Below are 23412 nucleotides of genomic sequence, written 5' to 3' on the forward strand. Positions count from 1 at the left end.
AGATGAACATGTTAGACTAATCTTAGAGTAACAGTTTTTCTCCAGCGTGGCTGTAGCATTGTAGACGAGACCCTTTTCAGCTGTCCATTGGTAGGTTAAAGCAAAACAAGTGCACAGATTGTACCCACCAGAGGTGCCTCAGCAGCCCTGAAACAAGACACAGGACTGAGCAAGTCATTTACTGTAATGATTGCAACACGTTGCTGCAGCCTTAGGATGGCCTGTGTACCTTAGGATGGTAGCTTGCTTCTGTCGTGCCCTCCATCAATTCTGTTTGAAATCCAAAAGGCAGGCAGAAGGGAATATACCTCTCCCAGCTTCTCTTTCCAACCTTTGGAAAATCTACTTAGCCACACCTATGGCATCTTGCTGGGAAACATGAGAATCCACATACAGATGTTGCTGCTTAATCTCCTTATTCCTGACACAGGTATGCTATCACCTTTTCCCAATCCATTTGTTGGAAACTTTGTAAGAAAGAAGCAGAACGATGGTTCTCCACAGGCTATGCAGACACTGTCTGAGAGACCAGGAGCCAGTTTCTCAAAGATTAAAACTCACACCACTGTCAAAAGAAGCTTGGTGCTACAGAAAGAAGACCTATTAAGTGTGCAGACTGTGAATCTTCCAAAGAAAACATCAGTTATGTTATTGTTAGAACTTTAGCAGCACCAGTTGATCCTCAAACCTGTGCTAATCTTCTCCTGTTATTGATGCAATGTCCAGAACTCTCACTGAGAAAAAAACAAGAAACCTGGGTGTGACAGGTAATTTATTTAGATTGTAGAGATTTAGACAAGTACTTCTCTTACAAAGAACAATTTAACACATTCAGCACAACCAGTATAAAAAATTGGCCCATCTCCTTTATAAGGAAGAGAGGTTTTTCCTTTGCAATGAATACAAACCAGAACCAGAGAGAAAGGCACTGAAGAGAGAGAACAAGGCATTGCACTGGCTGTCACCTGTTCTCAGAATGATGAAAATACTGAGGCACCTTCCAGATGAGACTGAAAGCTTTGAAATTAAGAGGTGCCAAATTTTCAAATTCTCTGAGTGTTCTCATGGCATCTTGTGCTATTTACTTCATCCACTAAAGCTCTTGGAATTAAATGGCTGATAAAATTTGAATGTCAATTTTACAAGTATGAAGGTGGGTGCATGGCCATCAGGATTGCAGCATCAATGATAAGGGTTGAAAAACCAGCAGGGCTCCAATGGTCAGAGTGAGGTATGTTAATATATTTCCAGCAGTGAAGAGCAGAGGTAGTACTACCATGATCACACTAAACTGGAAATGGCTTTCCTGATGTTGTTCCTTAAAATTAAGGCAGAATTTAAACTTTCAAAGAAAAAAACCAAATCACTAACAAAAATTTGCAGTAACTGTAATCAGAGCACCTTTTTCAAACAAAATATCTTTATAAGCTATAGAGTAATATGGCTACACTGGTGGGGTTTTTTTAATATTAAAAAACATATTTCAGAACAGACAAATTGCAGTTGTAGAAAACTGTACAAAAACTATCAATGCTTCTAACAATTATAGTAGGTAAAAAAGTTAAAGTAAATAAAGATATGAAAAAGGAGGCAAAGAGAAAATTTACTGGCTTATGAAAATACTTGCACATACAAACCTATTGCGAGCATAATATCCCCAAGAAAATATAAAAATATATATAGAATTTATGCAAATATGCTCTGGAAAGTATGTCTTTTAATAGATTTCATCTGGCCTTAAAGAAGATACTAACAATTTATTACTTTGAATGAGAATTCATTCTGCTGTACTTGCTCTCTGAATGCCAAGTTCATTAGCAGCTGCTGTACAGACAAGAAGTCCTGTTACTTGCTGATGAAGAGTGAAGCCCTTAAACACATTTACCCCGAACAGCATGATCCAGAAGGCAGGCAGAGCACACTGACCTATAGCAACACTAATGAGACATTAAATATGCCTCGTCCTGTACCATTAAGGCCAAGTATAGATTTGTTGCGTCATCTCTGAAGAGGGCAATACAAAAATAAGAAGCTATTTTTCCTCACTTGTTAGGCAAAATTCAAGATGATTTCTGGTATAATTTACAGCATTTGGAAATACAATACAAAAATTCGTATTAAACTAGCTTCTGAATTGCTCAAAATATTCAACAGAATCAGACAATGCATCAGACCCCACACAGAAAGATAAGCTCAGTTCTTTCTGATATTATTAAGACGTCACATATAAATAAAATCCAAAATTGTTAACAGCATTTCTGTGCAAAGTTTCCACAAGGTATATGGAAACTGCTTTCTCTGGTAGGCCTTGCAAGTTTGCAAATGAAGTATTTTCAAATAAAGTATTCATATTTAAGAGGCCAGGATTTGCACTAATGAAAGCATAATGTTAGCAGCAGTTTCCTAACTTATGTCATAACTTCAATTACAATTGGATCTGCATACAAAACTATCAGTAATGTACAACATCCAAACATATGACAGTGATTAAGTAATCCCCATAAGTGTACTGTTTAAAGAGTAAATAAATAGCTTAAAATACACATATCAATTTTAAAACCAGAAAATAGTATCCATGAAGTCATTACTAGGTTTCTACATTCCAATTCATAACTTTATCATAGTCCTGAATTCGTTGTTTTATGTGAGAAAGCTTATTCTTCAGATATTCACAACGCTCCTTTTTCTCCAGAAATGCAGGATCCTACCAAAAATACAAAAACCTATACATTAGTATATATTAGGCTTTCAGACTCTTCCAAGAATAGTCAATTATCAATTATCTTCTTGACTAAAAGGACAGTATGTAAAAATTCTCAAAAAAATCACACTCTTTTCCCCTAGCCCTTTCTTATTTCCTGTTTCCCCTTCCTTCATGAAAGGCCAGAAGAAAATGTTCTGCCTTTATATGCTGTGGCAGCTCTCTTAGTAAATAGAGCTGTTTTAAAGCAGATATTTGCAAATATAAATGACATCCTACTACGTAATTTAGATTTTACACATGTATTTGTTGTACGTGCAATACATCCTTCCCCCTCAAAAAATAATGAAGCTTAACTAACATGGACATAAACTCTGAATCTCATGGGAAAAAAAATTGTATTTGTAATGCATAATGTTTTTAATGGAACACAGATACATATTTGCTGTCTGCATTTAAAAATTACAAAGAGAAACCTCTTCCAAGAGGTGTAATTACTTTTTTAGAGTGTCTAATTCCATGCCTCAAAAACATACAAAAATATCTTTTCAAATGTAAGACTATGTTTTCTGTTTTTATCCGTTGGCTGTGTCAGTGAGTGAACATAACTGAATGCAGAATGCTCAGTGATTAAACATACTCTTAGAAGATGAAAATGCTCAACTGTTGGGATGGGTTTTTCCCCACATGTGGCTACTGGAATCATTACTCTCAAAAATGCTTTTGCCATGAGTGTACTGGTTGTCCCATAGCTTTGCTGAAGTTTTAGAAGACAAAATATGCAAAACACTACAGGTACCCTGAGATACTGAAATCTGCCCAGCATCAGAAGTATTGTCTGTTTACACTCTCTTTGCTAGTCATTAGATTCAATAGCAATGTAAATTTAAAACACTTACGTTTTTCTTCTTCTTGTATTCCTGCAGAACTTTTAATATCCTTTCCTGTTCCTAATGAGAAACCACAGATTTTTAAACTTTGAGTGTGCTCCATATATGCATGTAAATACTACAAAACACTCATCAGAATTCTCATTTGATCAATACCTTGTGGTTATAACATTTTAGATGTAAATCTTTTATTTGAGAAATAATGAAAATACATCAACTGTGACTCACTAGAACTTAAAAGCTACTAGTATGAAACAAAGAAACTAAAACCCCCAGAAAATCATGTACAGTTCTTAACTATTGTAAGACATTGTGCTCTAGCTACAGACAGTCAAAACCTGTCTAATACCACCTAATACAGCTATTTTTCATGAGCCCATTTCACAAGTACTTACATATATGCTTTCAGGATGGTGTGGAAGCTGTTTCAGCAATGCATCCAGCTCATCAAACTTTCTTAATACAGCATTAACTTCCATAGACAGTTCTTTATACTCAGCAAACTGATCATTGAATACTGCTTTGTACCGGTCTCTCATTTCATTTGTTTGAATTACAGGGTATTTCCTGAAAAGAAAAATAATTAAGAATTAGTTTTAGAGATACAGCTTACTAACAACATTTAGACTCTTCACCTTGACAGAGTATTTCTGCATTTTTTGCAAATCTCATAAGCTGCTGAAATTTGCATGTCTGTAAAGCACTGAAATCAGAGAATCACAATATAATTGAGGTTATAGGAGATGTCTGGAGGTTATCTGATCTGACCTCCTGCACAAATAGGAACACTTAGACCAGGACTATGGCCATACAGCTTTGATATCTCCAAGCATGGAGACTCAGTCTCTCTGGGAAACCTGTGCCAACCCTCAAAGAAAAAAATATTTTCCTAATATTCAGGTGCAACCTCCCTTGTTTCTACTTGTGCCCATAGCAAACAGTATAAAAACTAATTTATTAATTGGAAAGGCCTACCCTTTCCAATTAAGGGAGCATGTTACAGATGCAGCATTAGAAAGTGCAAGAGTAGTCAAAGTTCTGGCCCTAAAAAGGCAATTTCCCATGTATTTTAGTTTTTTTCCTCTAATATCTATGTAATGGTCTTCTCTTCCTTTGGCAGTTAACGTACTTGCTAGATTATGATGTTCTTTTTCAACATTTGAGGTTTGTGGGGGTTTATTTTTTTAAATTAAGAATCCTTATTTATAGTTACTTGACTTATGCCACTGATACCAGCCCCATCCTCTCTGCTTTTTAATGTTAACTTAACACACAATTACGAGTTCCCATAGCATGTGCATGGGAGAGAAACCATTGGAGAAATGCAGAGTGAAAAACATGATTCAAGTATCCTCCACTAAGTTGGCCCATCAAAATCAAGTCACTTACGCTAAGTAGTCTGGCATCACTATAGGTTTAGGAATGTGGCCTGCAGGTATATGACCATTAAGTAGCTCTGGTTTTCTTTCCAGTGATTTGAGCTGCCTGTAACTGACTTCTTCCCTTGGTCTGTCATCACCTTCACACTGTTTTAAAAGAGAAAATTTGTTCTTAATGAAATCAGTTTTACATAAATCACAAAATACACCTTAAGACAGAGATGCATGTATTGAGCAGCAGTAGAAGCAAATCACAGATATTTTCTACAACACTTATTGTAATTAGAAAATCAGTTTATTGACTTACAATAATGTTTCTCACACAGTATTCTTCTTAAGTTTGTCCTAACAGCAGTACAGATAAATACTTCTGCAGCTTTGGAAAGAATTGTTTGCATGTTTAAAAAAATATTGCGAGGAAGTTTCCTTCAGTATTCATTTAATTTGTGAATGAACTGGAATCATTCAGTTCTTTAGAGTTCCCTTTTCTCCTTGATTCCTATTGTACAATTCATCCCTTGATCCAGAAATAAAAAAAATGTGAAATCTTAGAACATAAACAAAAGGATTTTGATCCACTACTGAATCAACAGAGAAAACGGTGGTAGGAAATTCACAGTGTCTCTCAGGAGACATTTAAGGGTCAAATTAATGTCGTAATTTCTCTGGAAAGCCCATACTATCTTTGCAGTGTATGCAATGACACCTTGTGTGGCTGAAACACTAACGCTGCTGAGGCATTAACTGGCAAGGGGGTCTTTGGAGCAGTCTCAGAGACAAAGAAAGAAGCTCAACTCACAGGGCACCTACTCTGTGCTTCCACTGGCTCTCCTGAAAATTAAGCGCACAGCCAGGAATAAAGAGAGACTCAAACCTATCATGCATCAGATGACCTGCTGTTTTAGTCATGTCTACAAACTCTGTGATAAATGCTACAGAACTTGTCACCTCAGAGAAAAGGGTAAGAGCACACGGAGAGGCAGCCATCACATCTGCTATTTTACAATTTTGTAGATTTTATAAACTAGCCTAACAAGGAGTAAGTTTGTTACAAGCTCCTTTTGAATCTTCTAGGCAGGAGACTGCTGTCCAAACTAGCTTAAAAAACGAAACATAATCTCTTTGAGGTCAAATAAACAAATAAATTAATTAATTAAAATAGTCACAAGGAAAATAATAATAATTTAGAATTACCAGTAAACAGAAAAACAAATTCCTATTTCCTACCTTCTTTTCTGGAAAAGAGGATTGCGTTTTCATCTATCAAAAAAAAAAAAAAAAGAAAGAACAAAGTTTTATTTTCAGCAAAAATAGTATGGAAAAGCACAGACTCCTAAAATTTAAACACTTTCAAAAACATACTATACAGAAAATTACATTTACACTTAGGTATGATGAAATGTAGCATAAGAAGTATTTTCAGATCCGCTATTTAAAGACTTGTTTAAGGAAAACAACCACCCAAACCCCAGAACAACAGGGTTTCCCAGAGCACAGCTGTAAGGAACAGCTTGCAGGAAATACTCCATCCACTTCTCAAGCTCCTTTATTATTGTTTCACATTCCAGCCCACGTTAACTCACTAACAGGCTGAGCCTAATTCATTGCCTAGAACACACAACAGTGCACTAATCAGTAGCTCAACCTGCAGCTGTTTTGCACAGCACTGTCCAGTCTCTAACCTCTATTATTAAAGTACTCCCTTTAGAAATGTTTAGTCAGTGGACTAAAAGAACTTGGATAGCAACAAGGAAGAATGAACACCTTGTGTACAACTCTGGCAATCCCCTCACTCTTGCAGGACACACTATCAGTTAGTTAAAAAGCTTTTATTGAAGAATTATAACTAGTTTTCAAAAGAAAAGTCTCAATTTTATGCAAGATGTTGAACTGGAAACCAGTGTTAAATAAAAATGCTGTAAATCAGACTGCAGTCAGAAAGCAGAGGATATGCAGCTTTAAATGCTCTTCTTCTAAAATTCCTTAAAGGCGGACCCCTCCTTAATTTAGGCTTATGTACGTTTCACATGCATTAATTTTCATGCTATATTAAGTCTTACTCATTTTTAAAGGGTCTTTTGGCGATGTTTTCAAATGAAGGAAGTTTTACACAAATTACTTTGAACTCTCTAGGTAAGAGTGTTAAATCTCTATTATAGTTTATCATTAACCAGACAAATACTGAATGCTTCTAGTATGGGCAAGGACAGTAGTCAGGCAAAATATTTGACGTGAAAAAGAGGTGGCTGACTAAAATTTGAGACATCAAAATCTAGCCAAGGCTGTTACTACAAATATTTGCTGATAACTATAGTGAAGAAAGCTGAAAAGGCATTAAGAAGTTGTTTGGAGATTTGCTTGCAAAGTAAAAATAAGTATTTCACATTCTTAGGTTTATTCACACTAGCACTTGATGTGCTGAACGCACAGATTTTGAGTAAATGCTAGGTGGCTTTAAGCCACCTAACCCTGCTGAACAGATGAACATTGTTCGTTTCTTCCTTTGTTTGGAAAATACACACTAGGAAGTAGTTCATCACCTGACTCAAGAACAGAGCCCAGTATTATGAAGAGAACAGAGCCAGGTCCTTACTCAAGGTGAATTATAAACATTAAAAAGAACAAGAAAAAAAACCATGCCCAAGACTTTGTTTCTGACACCTTAAAAACGCCTTTTCAACCTCAGGACTACAGATCTGCTGTAGAGAAGACACTTCATTTGACATCGTCTATGCCACGGTAAGACCTTACAGCTGCTCACCATCATGTGGTAACCGGTAGATAGAAAATGATAACTAATGACTTACCTCCTGTTCCATTAATTCCCTGTGCCTCCTGGCCCCTTCGTGCCTCCACAACTTTAGGCAAACCACCGCACTAATTAGATAGAGGATCACCGTGACAAACAAGAAGATGATCGCCGCAGTCTGACCGCCCTCCACACGGCAAAAAGCCGCATTTATCGGTGTCTTAAACAACTGGTAATAGCAGAGCCCACCTCGGTTGGTATCGTTTACATATACTATGGCAGCCGACATGTACAGGATGAACAAGGCCACATTGATCCCAAACTCGGTCAGAGGCCACCAGTTGGAATCGAGGAGGATAGTTCGGTAGTACATGGACATGCCCAGCACAAGCAGCACTATGGTGACGATCCACGCCATTCCCGCCACCACCAGGATGAAAGGCGTTTTGGGCCCGCTGTAGGAGTATCCTCCGTAGGCGCTGCCCGCCCCGTATCCGTAGGGCTGCGAGTACCCGAACATGTTGTACCACTCGTTGTCCTTGTGTACGTAGGCGGTGACACAGGCGAACACGGCGGCGCCAAGCAGCAGCTCGGCCACGCCGAGGATCCTGAGCAGCCCTGCCCAGGACTTCATGTAGGCGTACCTCAGGTGGTACTCCTCCACTCGCTCGCTGTAAGTCTGCCCAGTGCCGCCGCGGCGCTCCAGCGAGCCCGAGGGCTCTCCGGAGGGCAGCATGGCCTCGGCCTCCTTCCGAGAGTTGTAGCTCCCGCCCGACCCCCCGAATGGGTCGGTGTAGGAGCCAGGCACCGTCCTGGTCCCCGGTTGCAGGGGGGCGGGAGAGGCAGGCGGCGAGCACTCGACCCCGTCCGATATGTACCTGATATCGGAGGCCGTGCTATCCCAGCCGGAGCCGGGGTGGCGTCTCCCTTTGAAGAAGTTCTTCCACGAGTCCGGAATGAACCGCCGAACCGGCTTGAGCTCTGCCGGCCCGCTGGGGCCCGGGCTGGCCCTGCCGGGGCCGAAGGGGGGCTGCAGCGGCAGCGGGGGCGGCGGCAGCGGGGCGGCGGCGGACCCGGGGCTGGCCCCGCGGGGCAGCGGGGACCTGCCGGGTCGCCCGCCCTGCGAGCTCCGCGACATGGCCGGCGCTCAGCCCGGCCCCGGGCGCTCCCCGGCGCCGCTCGCCTCACCAACGGGAGGGAACTGCGGCGGGGTCCCAAGGGGCAGCCGGCGCCGGAGAAGGACGAGTCGAGCGGAGAGCGCCCACTGGTCCGGGAGCAGTCGCCCAACACCTGAGGGGTCCCGGCGCCCTCACCTGCGGCGGCCCACGGCCTTCGCCCGGGGAGGCGGGAGCTTCCGGCCGGGAGTGGCGGGACCGCCCCGGCCGGGAGCGCGGGCAGCTTTCCCGAGATCGCGGTGCGGTGCCGGCGGGGCGCGGCCGGGCTTGGCAGGAGGGCTTGGCGCCGTGATTCAAAGCATGACAGAATGGGTCAGGTTATAAGGGACCGCAGAGGGACAGGTATTCCAACCTGCCTGCTCAGCTGCTCAGGGAGGGTCGTGCTAGAGCATATCGCGCAGGATTGCGTCCATACACTTGAATATCTCTGGTGAAGGAGATTCCACTATCTGTTCAACGCGTCGTCACTCGCACAGAAAGAAAAGTATTCTTCATATTCAGGTGGAACTTACTTTGCATCTGTTTCTGCCCTTTGCCTCTTGTCCTGTTGCTTGGCACCACTGAGGAAAGCCTGGCTCCATCCTCTTGATATTTCCATGTAGGTAGTTACAAACATTGATAAAGTCCCCTCTCAGTCATCTCTTCTCGAGGCTGAACAGGTGCAATTTCCTCAGCCTTTCCTGGTAAGAGAGATGCTTCAGTCCCGTCATCATCCTTGTCGCCCTCCCCTTAAGAAGCTTCATGTCTCTCCTGTACTGGGCACCCCAGAACTGGACACAGCACTCCAGGTGCGACCCTGCCAGGGCTGAGTAGAGGGGCAGGATCTCCTGCCTCGACCTGCTGGCAAGGTTGTTCCTAATGCCCTGCAGAATCCTGTTGACCCTCTTGGCCACGGGGCACTGCTGGCTCATGGACAGCTGCTTGTCCTGCAGCATCCCAAGGTCCTTCTCCAACAGAGCTGCGCTTCAGTCCCAGCGTGGGCTGGTGCTTGGGCGACACCTGGCACAGAGCTGGCCCAGTGACAGGGAAAGCCAAGCCACCGAGCAGTCTGTTTGAAAAATCAACACTTCTGCCATTGTTTTTCAGGTTCTGGAGCTGAAGAAGAAATCTGGTGTGCTGCACCGTTGTCTTCTGCAAATGGCTTTCTACATTCACCACAAAATCTGCAGCTAAGTACAAAACAGTATTAATGCAGTAGGAGCTTTATTTACCTTGTCAGTATGGCCTATCAAATTGTCTATGGTATGCTTCAGTCTCTTCTTTTACAAGGTTTAAAATTCCAAACAGTGATCATTTTTAAGGTATCAATTTTAATTAAACCTTCAAATTTACCAATCATGGACTCTGGAAACAAACTGTACAAATGCAAAGTAAATAAAATGTGTTAAAAATAAAGAGTTATTCCTTAATTTAATAAAAAAATGGTGTTCTTAAAAAAATAAGTTCTAAGCTTACCTCCCAAAATACCTTTAGAGTAGTGTCTTCCTAATATCTTGCATAAAAGAAATCTGACCTAAGAAAAATAATCACCAGTACCATTTTGGGTAGATCAAAATGCACTTAGAGTTAAAAGGCACTGGAAAATAATTATTTCATATGCTTAGTTAAGTGGTCCTGTTTATGTTTGTACTAGTTTGGATACCAAAGTTGATATATATTTGAAGTGTTTCTCACATTTTCATAACATATTTACAGATTACCTCCAAATAATAAAAGCCCCTACAGTCCCTAAGCTATGTATTTATCACACAGTTATCATTACATACCTTGAAAAATGAATTAATCCAGATGGTAAAGCCTTGGTTAAGACATAAAGCCTTTTATTAGGAGTAATTAACATAGCTTAGTGACCCAGGTGTCTAAACACTGTTTTTTGGATTACATACCATACACAGTAATCACCTGGTACTTGCCGCACATGTTTAAAATGTGCTGCAAACTTTGGCTTTGTTTATTATCACAGGGAAAAGCTTTTAAAGCCTTAAAAATGATCAGTAAGCAATGACGATCTAGTTAATAGAGTCTATGGGATTTCCAAAAGGCTTCTCACCACATCTCCTGAAGCAGACTTATTTTGAAAGTACCTTAAGCCATAAAAGAAGGCTTAAGCCTAAAATAAGAACTTCACTCTTAGGTTTGATAAAAAATTAACAGATGGGAAGGAAATTGGAGAAGGGAGTATGAGTTAATGGTTAACTCCTGGAATGGAGGAAACTAGCCACATCAATTCTGCAGAGATCAGTGCTGGGACCTGGGCTATCCAGTACATTCCTAAATGTAACCTTGTGAAAAAAAGGGAACACTATGAAGACTGAGATGCGCAACTTTGCTGCTGATGCTAAGTTAGGCCAGTAAGGATGTGCCCTGCCAGAAGAATTGTGCCAGGACTTTAGAGATTGCATGGCAAATAACATCACAATTCAACATACACAAACACCTGAAATCCATGCAGTAAAAAAACAGATGAAGGATTTAAAATACTTCAACATGAGGACCCTGACTCAAGTATTTATAAAGCATAACATATGCCTCATTTCTGACAGGACAGATACTTATTTAATTCTATAAAGTTACTTAAGTTTTAAAGATGTTATTGGTGTTGTTTCAAATTGTGAGTTGACACAGGCAGGCAGCCAGAACAGCTACAAACTTGCAGTTAGAACAAAACCAATAAATTTATTTACATTTACCTTGCTAATGAGGGGATACCCAGAGCAGCGGCCAGGCAGAGGCACACAAGCAGAGATTGTTCATGCTAGAGGATCACTGGACTGTGGTTCTCAGAGGCTTATCAAGAGTTATTTCCAACTGCAAGGTCACTTGAGTGATTTACAATCCTTCTCAACAGTTTCCCAAGCTGTAACCCTTTCCTCACAACACAAACCTAACAGGAGTGCTTCAGTCTTGGCTATGTGTCTGTGTGACTAGAAGCATATTTATTTATCCACCATATCTATACACGATATGTGAGGTTTTAGGCAAAAGGAGAGGTAGTATTGATACTTTCAGTTACAAAAAATGTATCAGTATGCCTACTGATAAAAAAACCCAACCCAAAAATCAATGAATGAACAACTACCTCACAATTAAATGCAAGAGTTACACTCAGTCAGTTAATGACACAACATTTTAAGGCAGTAGCTCCATCTAACTATGCTTTGGTTGTAAAGAGCAGCTTGAAAACAGATTTTGGAGCAAGACTGTTCTCTTGATACTGTAAGAGAGGGACATAACACCAAAACAGGAGTGAAAAACCTGCTATGCCACAATTAATCTATATACTCTGTGCAAGGAAAAACAGCAAGATGCCTTTAACGATAACTAAACATAAGCTGCTGAAGACTGAATCTAGAAAATATATAAGCAGTTAATAAATACAGATCACAAATATGGCGAGTTCTGCAATTTCTGCCTTTACTGGATATCATAATTACAGTTTTTATCCTTCAACCATAAATTCTGCCATCAGTGCAGACAAATATACTTTTTTTTTTGCTATACTCTATGAAAGTATTGGTTCAAATGTAAAAAATTGACAAGTGCTTTGGTATCTCATAAGCAAGCTACTTTTGATAAGCACTTAAAAACTGTCACATTTACATGACAGTTAGTGTGGTTGAAACTGCACAAGCTTAAAGTTAATGTTGGGAATATTTTGCGGTATTTCTACATTACTTTTGTTTCCATGAACAAGGAATTACGATTCTCTCAGAAATACAGAGAGATACTAACTTGGACACAGAGAACAAAATTTGTAAGAGGCCATGAATTTATTCTTCCATTCAAGGAAAAATACAAATGTACCTCTTCAAGCTGCTAGTTCCATAAAGGTAGCTTTTAGTAAAATATGTGACCAGTTTAACATTGAATGGAAATCTTATCTGCACTACTTACTTATCTAACAGATTTGTGTGTAGTATCTCCCTCAAAGCACCAAGCACTTATGTTTTTACTGATAAGGAACCTCTGGGGCTCAGATATAGTCCAAAACCTCTTACTTTGGATGTAGTTTAACAGTCATTAAGGTCACTGTCACCTACAGTAAACTAGACATAAGAAGAAATCTATCTTGTAAGAAAATAATTGTCTTGTAGCCTTCATGAAGAGTTAGAGAAGAATCTAGAAGTTCAGTTTCAGGGTATTAAAAAATGCATATATGAATAAGAAATTACATTCACATTTCTAGGTATTATTCCTATAAAGGACAACAGAAGTACTTAAGTATTCATTGTATCTCTGACATCATCCATGTACAAAAAAAAGTTTGCACAGCTGTGGTGAAGATATAGGTTGAACATTTTTGTAGACATATGTGATTTTTTTTTACAGCACCTTATTGAAAAAACATACAAACAAACAAAACAGAAATAAACAAATTAAAAAAAAAATAGCCCAAGGTTTATGCATTGTAAAAGGAAAAATGTCCTATAAAATCTAAGATAGATGGTTAGGGAGCTGGCATTCATGACCTGAGAAGTCATGCAGGAGGAAGGTTGTTTTCTTCACAGCAAAAGCTAATGGTGAGGTGCAGGGACAGAAGGTTTTGCTGCCTTAGCTCTGGTGATTAGAGAAAGGTGAGCTCAGATTCCTTCTGACATTGTGGAGCAGAAGGATCAAAGGCAGCTGTAAAAAAAGGTTGCAGCAAAGAAAGTTCCACCCCCTATAGTCAGCTGGTCAGAGAGAAAGAGAGGCGATGTCTATAAAAATTAGAATACAGATGAGAAGAAGCAAGAACGGAGTTGTGCAGCTGCACGAATAGCATCTTAACATGTATCTGGAACAAGATTTATAGTAACTTCTGACTCCATCGACCATTATGTTACATTGTTTTCAGTTCCCAGGATATTCTTGATGTAGGCATAAGTACTTAATTACAAAGTCTGTGTTACATAGTTGACATTTAACTAGTTACATTATGCTTTGTTAAATTATTTTCATATCCCCTCATCTCCTTACTTCTCCTCAAATGACTTTGGAATTTTAAATTATTGCCTAAACATGGACAGCCAATGGCATCATGGGTCCTGATTTAGTGGAGTGCAGATAGTATTGCAGTATAATAAGTTTAAAATTCTTATGAACCACAGTTTTTAAATGTTAAAAACTCACACTGTGGCCCCATATAGGGAGCAGGCAGGAAGTAAATGTACATAATCTGAGTGTATAAAATGTCATATTTGCAATAATATGGAAAGTGGAAAGCATTATATAGAAGTAGAAAGTGAGACAGGGCCACAAAGAGAGGTGGAAGAACCTTCCAGATCAGGAAGGAGTTCACACATATTTCTCTCTGACAACAGACATAAAGGAGGTGAGATAAAAGGGGAGAGGAAAAAACAGCAGAAGGAGTCACACTCATGTACACAAATAAGTGAAGCAGTAGCTGAGGGGCTGCAGGACTGTTTCGGAATCTTTGAGAAATACAAAACATAACCACGCCACTGTGTAAATTCTGTACAAAAAGGAAATTTTGCTTTTACACAAGGCAGCAGATGTGATGACTTTTTACCTGGCTTGCTGTGTTGATGGCACATGAACTTACTGCAACTAGTTATCCAGTTTTATTACATACATGTAGTAGATCTTTATTGAAGCGTGTACTATTTAGCTAATGGATGTAGACAGCTGCAATCCAAGTTACCACAAACTTTTAACACTGTTTTTATACTGTTATTATGTCCAAGCATTAATTAGAGGTAAACCTAAGCCTCACTTAGCAAACCTAGCTACTAGAAGCTGATATTTTTTTCTCCTTGAGAATGAAAAATGAATCAAAGACTTCTAACTTTTGCAGTAAATTATTTCCCCTTGAGCAGAAAACAGAGGAAAACAGAGATCAAAGTATCTTTGCCCCTTGCATCTCCTACTTTTCTGAAATATCAACTATGTTTTCCTTGTTCCAGATACTGCTGTCACTTTATGTTTGAGATAATAAATACCAATAATTTGATATTGCTTTGATTTGATATTTGTTGATATTGCTTTGATTTGATATTTGAAAAAGAGCATGATTCATTTTTTTAAGCCCACTACTGCCAATGTTCTAAATTGGGAAAAAAAAAAAAAGAACAGAAAAGGTTTTATAAATAAAAGCACTAAAAGAATTTTTTTTTATTAGGAAGGCAACCCTAGTCACCTAAACTAGCACATGGTCACCTAAACTAGCAATCTCCATTCGACTTTTGTGCCTTAAGCCAAACACAGGGTATGGAGTATTTTTTGAATAATGAATAACTGATCTAAAAGAGAACCTGGCATTCTTGGTTACTTATTCTAGCTCTGATGAGTGTACAGCTTGCCTTTCTTTTAAATTTCTTCTTTATAAATAAAGCAGAAATACAAATATACATAAATAATCTTTCAGTTGCATTCTCTTCAATTAATAATTTCTCATCTATTTGCATGACCTCTATGATGTTCTCACTGAAATATAAGAAGGCAAACAAAACCTTTCATTTAGGTTATTTTTCTAGGAACTCTTTTTACAATGATACGAACTACAAGGAAAAAACCCTCCTTAAACTTAATACACAGATTTTAAACCCTCACTTGGATTTAGTGGCACACGAAAGCTCTTTATTGAACTAAGAGAACTTAACAGTTATATATTTATCTGCCTCTTTCCCCATGATTATTATGCATCCATTTTATCCATTAATACTGCCAAAGGGAATGTATTGCTTGTGTTACACATACAGAAATGCAGAACAAAAATTACCAGTACAAAAAGCAACATTATATTCTGATAGTGCTCAAGAGATCAGCATCAAGATCACCAAAATCTACAAAATATCACCGAGAACAAATCTGTTATCTAAGTGATACCCCTGAACGACTGAGCAGTTTTCATTTGACACGATCATCCCTTCTCATTAGTCTCCATTAAATAAAATGCAAGAAAACAGTGTTTGGTGCAATATGATTTGAGTATCTAATTCTGATATATTAGGTGTAGAAGTTGTAAAACTGTTACCTTTGTTTTTCTGAAGTTCTCTTTGTAACTCTGGTGATTATATAGTGCAAGATAGTTTATTTAAAATTTAAGGTTACCTTAGGACTATTTAGTTTTTCTAACACTATACATGAGCTTTTTAAGTAAGCCACAGTGAACTTCTCTTGGATATCCCCATCCATTTACCCATGTAATGGCATGAACTGCAAAATGCCAAAATGTTTTTAATGAGAGGTATTTGTCATCTTTTACTAAGGCTCACAAAACAATACAAACATAGAACGTTACCACCAGAATACTATTTTTTTCATGTTTACAATTTAAACCTAGAAACACAGCTCTCTACCCTCTGACATACAGCTAATATATCTCAAATGTAATCCCAGCTTTTCAATTTACCAGCAGGCCACTTCAAAGCAAAAGAAATACTTTCAGAAGTGCCATACACAAAGTCATTTCATAAATGCTGTAAGTGTGGAGGTAACAACTGAGGTAAGTATATGGAACATAACAATGAAAATATCTCCCCTAAATAAAGGTTATGCCATAATAGCTTTGGTCTGTAAAGTCATAGTGGTAAAAAAAGTATTGAGAATACAGGGTGTTGATTAAATTACATCAATGTTTACATAACAGATATCTAATGTTGGATTTGGGCTAACTAATTTTGAGGTTTTACATGACAGACATAACCCTTCTAAGTATTCATTATCAAAAAATATTATTTGTGCTCCATATGAATACATCAAAAATATTTTGCACTGCTGTCTTTACTGAGTTTTAACAGGGAACCTTAATAGCAGAACTGGTCATTTAACTTTCACAAAAATCATATGCCTTTATCTGTCATAGAAGAAAATGGGAAATTGTTTATTGCATCACCTGAAAAACCTTGCAAATGACATCCAGAGAGCTTCTTGCATGAACATAATTCTGTTCTTTATTCTGCAAGGAATACACAACATTCAAAGTAACAGGAAAAGGTAAGAGAGGGCTCTTACCGTTCTTGAAGATAGGAATGACATTTTCTTTCTCCGGTTTTTGGGCAGTACCCACAGTTGCTGCAATTGGTCAGAGGATGCTGAGAGGGACCTCACAGTTATATCTGCCAAGTTCCTCAACACCCAGTATTTCATGGGTGCATCCCATCAGGGCCCATGGACTTAATTATTTCTAGTTTGCTGAAGTAGTCCCTGACCTAACCCTGTTGCACCAATGCCAAATCCCTTCTAATCTCAACCATGCTGTGCTTCTGTGTTCTCTGCATTCTCTACAGACAGCCTCTCGGTCTTTGAGTCATAAGAGCACTACATTCAGAGAAGTAAGCAGATCAGGATTGTGTAGTAAAGAAAAAGACAAAAGGAGATAAAGAAGCAGATATAGCAATCAATATTATAGAAGAGACAGTAAGCATAGTAAATATTGGAAAGGTTTTGCTTTTTGTAAGGATTGTTGAAAATAATTGTTAGTCCTTCTGCAAAGGCAGGTTCAGGCTATTGGTCACAGTTTATGGCAATCTATTGAACAGAATAAAATCCTTTACTGAATGGAGAGGTCTGTAGAGCCAGAGGGGACACCACAGCAGATGCTACCGCTCTGAAAAAAGCAGCAGATCAAGAAACTGATAAAGTAACTGGGCAGCTTCTGGAGAAAACAGCAGGATAAAAAGTGAAAAATCTGCTGGATAAAGGAAATACAAAAATTGGTATGGAGAGTACAGTTTAGGAGCTTGCAAGTCTAGGGAGAGAAAATGACCTTGACAAAACTATCATAAATTAGTGACTGCTACACAGATGAACACAGCCTTTCAGGGTTTCTAGCATGCAGTGAGACAAAGTGCAACAAAAAGAAAAAAAGTCCAAGTATGGACACAGTCTGTGAAGGAAAAATGATGGACACAACGAGGCCTCCTAATAAAAAAAGCAAAAGAAGAAACTCTGGAAACCGTGGCAGTCTACAGCTTCCTCATTAGGGGAAGTGGAGGGGCAGGCACTGATTTCTTCTTCTGGTGATCAGTGATAGAACCAAGGAAATGGCATGAAGTTGTATCAGGGGAAGTTTATGTTAGATTTCAGGAGAAGTTTCTACACCCAGAGAGTGGCTGTGGACTGGAACAGGTTCCCAGGGAAGTGGTTAAGGCACCAAGCCTGTCTGAGTTCAAGGAGTGGTTGGACAATGTTCTCAGTAGCTAGTAGGCAGGTTTGGAGTCTCTGCTGGAGAATATTTCATTATTGCATGTCAATACACAGGAAGAACAACTCTGGGTGATCAGGAACACTCAGCTACACAGAGGAAACAAAGATGGGATGGATGACTTCTGATGCAGTAACTGCAAAATAGCATCATGCTCAGCATGCAAAGTAGAGTAAGGAAAGAGGACTGGGAGGACATGCAGAACTGTAATGTCTGTCTTCCCAAGTAACTATTACACATGATGGAGTCCTACTTTCCGGGGAATGGCTGGACATCTGCCTGCCTGTGGGAATCCATAAAATTAGAGAGTTTTGGGAAAGCTGCAAAAGGCAGGCCTCAGATACAGCAAGAACTGTGAGAAGAGCTAAAGCAGCAGTCATGAGTTATGTCAGCAGAAAAAGTATTTAAACTGTAGAAAAAGCAAGGGCAAATTGAACAATAGCCTGCATATTACTGCTTGTCTGAATAGCTCTCTAAATTGCAAAAAACTTATCTAGCAAGATATTAGGAAGGTTAAAGCTCAAGAATGGAGATCTGTGCATTGGGTTTTAAGGCTTACAAATAGGTATTGTATTTGAAATAAGCAAGCATTATTTTAACCAAAGGTATATGTGCTTATGGTGATTGGATAGAACTACTGTTAATATGCTTTTGCTTTGTGTGATTGGTCAAAAAGCTTATAAAGTATGTTGTAACATTAAGTTTTTTGGCCTGCTGCCTGGATTGTGAGCTGCTGGCATCTTCCCAGTATCATAATCATGTAATGAGACTGATGCTGAAAAATAAACAGCTCGAGACACTTTCCAGAGCGCTGCCCCGTCTTGTTCGTGGTTTGTAAATAGCCCCTTGGTGGCGTCACCTGCCCATAGGAAGCAGTGAGTGAATTCCTTGCTTTGCTTTCCTTCCTCCTTTCAAGCTTTGAAAGAGAGTAGATTTTCTTCTCCCTGTTTTAATAGTGTGTTGAAAAATACTTTTAACTCTTATAATTTAGTTCCTGCTAATTGCAAGAATGTGACTTCTCTGATCTTAACCAATTCACAGTACCTACTATGAGAATTACAATAGAAAAAACTACTTAACAAGTTAGTTGAAAGATATGCAAATACTAATTATGCTAATCTAAATGTTGCTCAATTAGCTAGTGATTCACCTTACAATAAGCCTAAAAATCAAGCAGCTGAACTGCCTCGACCTGTGTTAACAGACATTAAAGATGCTGCTAGAAAAGCCTTGCTTTGACTTGAGCCTCCTAGCTCTCATTTAAATTCTTATCCACTAATCAAAGTAAAACTGAATCTTATAGTTCTTTTTTAGATAGATTAACTCAAGCAGTTGAAAAGCAATGTCCAAATGAACAAGCCCACTCTTACATCATTCAAAATCTTGCTTCTGTAAATGCTAATGAATATAGAAAAATTATTTTAACTTTACATAATCAGCCTCCAACAAATACACAGATGCTAACAGCTTGCAGTAGACTTATAAGTTCACAAAATACTGCAAATTCACAAGTCAATGCTTTAGAAAAAACACTAAAACACAATTTAACACAATGAATAGATAAAATTAAAAAGCTTTTAGAAAAACAAAAGAAACGTTGAGAAAATTCTGTTAATGCTGTGCAAGTAAACCCTAATAAAAAGCCTGTCTGCTTTAGTTGTAGTAAACTAAAGCACCTTAAAAAAGATTGTCGTGAGACATCAAATCAAATTTCTATTTGTCCTCAATGCCGAAAAAGAAAGCATCTTACTAAATTCTGTCACTCACTATTTGACATCAATAGCAACCCATTGTCGTTAAACTTCAGAAACAACGCGTTTCACCGCTCTCAGACACAAATTGTAGTACCCACTAACAATGAGTACTCTCACTGAACTAATCATGTCACGAAAAGATTATCATATGTAAAAATTCCAATCAAAGTGACTTTCTACCTGTCATAAGATGTAATTGTCATGATGTATATGATCTGCTAATGTCTTGTTGTACAAGTTTTATCCTCAATTCACAAAATTTTCCAAGATTCAAGATTCTACTACATAGATGATTTACTCATCACAGCCTTGACTCAGACAGAGATGCAGCAAACCTGTGCTAGTGTTGAGACTGAAATCCAAAAGTGCTAGACTTAACATTTCTACAACTAAACTTCAAAAATACAACAAAGATCCAAAGCTGAAACATCATCTCTTCAAAAAAGACCATCAACTCTTCAAAGAAGACAACCTCAACCTCATCACTAAACTTTGACTGTAGTTTGAGTTTTCAGCTTTTCCCTCAACCTTTTAATTTAGTCATAGATTCTGCTTATGTTGCTAATATAGTTAAGAGAATAAGAAGTTCAATTTCAAAAGATGTTAGTAATAAGACTTTACATCGTTAACTTTCCTGTCTTTTTACAACTTTGTAATATATAACTAATCCATATTTTGTTTCTCACATTTGAGTATTCATGTTTCCATAAACACGTTCTCTAGTGCAGTTTTTGCTTCCCTTCACACAAGTGAAACTAGCAGCCATGCCTGTCATCATTTCCTGCAAACTTTTGCTTCATTGAGTGTACCCCAAGAAGTAAAAACTGACAACAGTCCCGCATATATATCTCAAAAATTAGCCACATTTTTAAATAAATGAAGTGTTCGACACATTTTTAGTATTCCCCACTCTCCCACAAGCCAAGCAATCATTGAAAGAACACATCAAACCCTAAAATGCATATTAGATCAACAGAGAAAAAGAACAGAGATCACCCCACAGATGAGACTGAGTAAAACTCTGTATGTTTTTAATTTTCTAAATAGTTCAAGTACAGAACCAGATCCACCAATCTTTAAACATTTTTCAAATAACACACAAGCAAAACTGAAAGAACATCCTCCTGTTCTAATTAGAAACCCTGACTCTAAACAGATAGAAAGTCCGTTTCAATTAATAACGTGAAGCAAAGAGTATGCTTCTATCTCCACAGGTGCTAAAATTAAGTAGGTTCCTGCCAAAAACGTCAAACCATACCGCACTTCAGAACCTGTTGTCGAACCCAGAACCGAAGAAACAAATACGCAAACGTAAACCAAATCAAAAGATCCCGAGTCTCGCCTGATGCCTCTTGTGCCTGACGTTCTTTGTACATCAGTAGAACCCATGAACTCTAATTTTGTGCCAATGTTATTTATGAGTATGCTAATTAAATGCTAAATGTTTGTTTAACAAAGCTAATTTTTAGCTAAAAACTTAAGTTATTGTTTTTGTTTAGAAAAAATTCTACCAAAACTTAGTTCTTAAGAGATAAAGCAAAATCAAATAGTATACTTGTTTTATTTGATTTTGTTTTTTTCGTGCAAATTTGCCTGTAGATCAACCGAAAACAAATGTTTAAGTAACCTTAGCCAAAGCTGCCAAATCAGATACTATATGTTTGTCTAATTCAGAACCAGAAAAACCTTTTTCAACCTGTTTGGTTAGTGTGCCAGTAAAAGAGTTGCCTTTAGTCAAAAAACAATCTAATAGTAAACCAAGTAGAATTAACAATAGAAACAGTCCTTCCTTCAATTAAAACATTTAATCCAAAAAACTCCTTAGAGCAACATCTAAATCTCAAGAATTAAAAATCCTTAATTCTTTGACCATAAATTTTTGTTTTACTTTCATGACTCGTGCCTAGCGAAAAAGTGATCCCCCAAAGTTCAATGTTACTCCTCATTATTTTGCATATAAAAATTTGAATTTTTAGTATAATGTTTCAAACAGTTGAAATGTAGTTCCAGAAACAGATCAATATCCACAACAATTGCCAAAAAAGTATTAGTTCATTTGCAAAAACAAAACTTAGCAAAGCATTCCAACTCACCTTGAAAGTAGTCCTTGTAGTATTAGTATGCTCACCATAATTGCCCCCACTGCAAAAGCAGTAATGAAAAATAAACAAAAGAGAACGAGAACTGTTCCTCATTATGATGAGAACTGTCAAAGTGATTTTATGCCTTAGAATGCCGCCAGAAAAGTTTCAGCAAGTATATTTTTACCCCAATTAGCTTCAGCAGTAACATTGAGACAATTAAATCGAGTTAGATGTTAGCTGAGCAAACAAGCTAATGCCACATCCTCTGCAATCAGTAATATGTTGACCGATGTTGATAGTATTAGACATACTATTCTTCAAAACAGAACAGCCATTGATTTTCTTTTACTAGCACAAGAACATAGTTGTGAAAAATTTGAAAGATTGTGTTGTATGAATTTGTCTGATCATTCTAAATCCATTCATAAAAACATTCAAAAATTAAAAGATCTAACAGCCCAAATTAAAGAAGATAGAAGTTCTTAATTAAATGATTTGTTTCAAAATTAGAGTTTTACAACTTAGCTAAAGCAACTTTGCAAGATAGGTCTTTACATATTAGGTGTTCTAATACTGATATTGATAGTAGTACCTTGTATACTCTGTTGTATTCAATGAATAATAAACAAAACAATCCGAGAAGTTTTTGTCATTCAAGCAAGAGAATTAAGAAGTAGAAACACAGAGAGTGTACAAAATCTCACGAAAGCAGTAGATGAAAGTATTGACATGAACAAAAGTTTTGAATTAAAACCTGAGAATCGACCAAAGTTTTTCGAATGATAACTTGTGACTGTTGCCAAACGTAAATCATATCTCTTTCAAGAATTAAATTTTCACAGCATTAAGTTGCTGTGCCGTAATATAGCAATACTTCAGTTTAGTAAAAATAAGTCTTCAACAAATAATAAACAGAAATTTTGCAATAGAGCTATGATGCGCAAGTAGCAAGCAACAAAAAAATGAAAGCTTCTAAGTCAAACAGAGAGGGGGAAATGTTGGAATCCATAAGGTTAGAAGATTTTTAAGAAATGGTTAAAAAAAGTATGCAGGCCTTAGACCAGAGTTTTTTTAGCATTGCAGAAAAGTTTCCCATGCAAGCAGAAAAGTTTCCCAAGCAGTAGAGGTGACAAACAACAATAGGCCTCTGTAGAATTAGCTTTAAGATGGCAACAAGGTTATTTAATGTATATGTTCAGAAGATTAGTATGAATAGAACTCTGTTCTTTGTCTCTTATGAACTAGTCTTTGTTTTAGCTACCATTACATATATTTTATAAGATTAGATAGAATGCTTGTCAATATGTGTTTTCTGTGTGTGATTGGCTGAAAATGTAGACTGAGATGATTTTATGTATTGCTTTATGAGCCCTCCTAAAGAAGACATTTTGGGGTAGATCAGTGAGCTGTCATGTCTCCTTTTTGTATTCTGAGACTGATGTGCTAGAAATAAAAGCAAAAATCTCTTCACTAGTCTGTTTACAATGTTATCCATATTTAGATATTTTGCCGCAGCCTAGTGAGTTCCTTTTTAA

At 38.0% G+C, this 23412-nt stretch overlaps 1 protein-coding gene across 1 annotated transcript; it reads right to left on the reverse strand.

The window, feature by feature from the left end:
• Nucleotides 1-2028: 2028 nt before the first annotated feature.
• Nucleotides 2029-8857, reverse strand: MARVELD2 (MARVEL domain containing 2). The gene is made up of 6 exons (XM_054284324.1): nucleotides 7778-8857; nucleotides 6198-6230; nucleotides 4981-5117; nucleotides 3987-4158; nucleotides 3601-3651; nucleotides 2029-2704 (listed from the first exon to the last, which is right to left on the reverse strand). Exons 1-6 carry the CDS (start codon nucleotides 8855-8857, stop codon nucleotides 2588-2590), a joined length of 1590 nt encoding a protein of 529 aa, XP_054140299.1. The 3' UTR covers nucleotides 2029-2587.
• Between the last annotated feature and the right edge of the window lie 14555 nt (nucleotides 8858-23412).

This window comes from Melozone crissalis, unplaced genomic scaffold (genome assembly GCF_028551555.1).
Source record: "Melozone crissalis strain CALT ecotype California unplaced genomic scaffold, PUWL_Pcris_2 ptg000005l_1, whole genome shotgun sequence".
Taxonomy (NCBI): domain Eukaryota; kingdom Metazoa; phylum Chordata; class Aves; order Passeriformes; family Passerellidae; genus Melozone; species Melozone crissalis.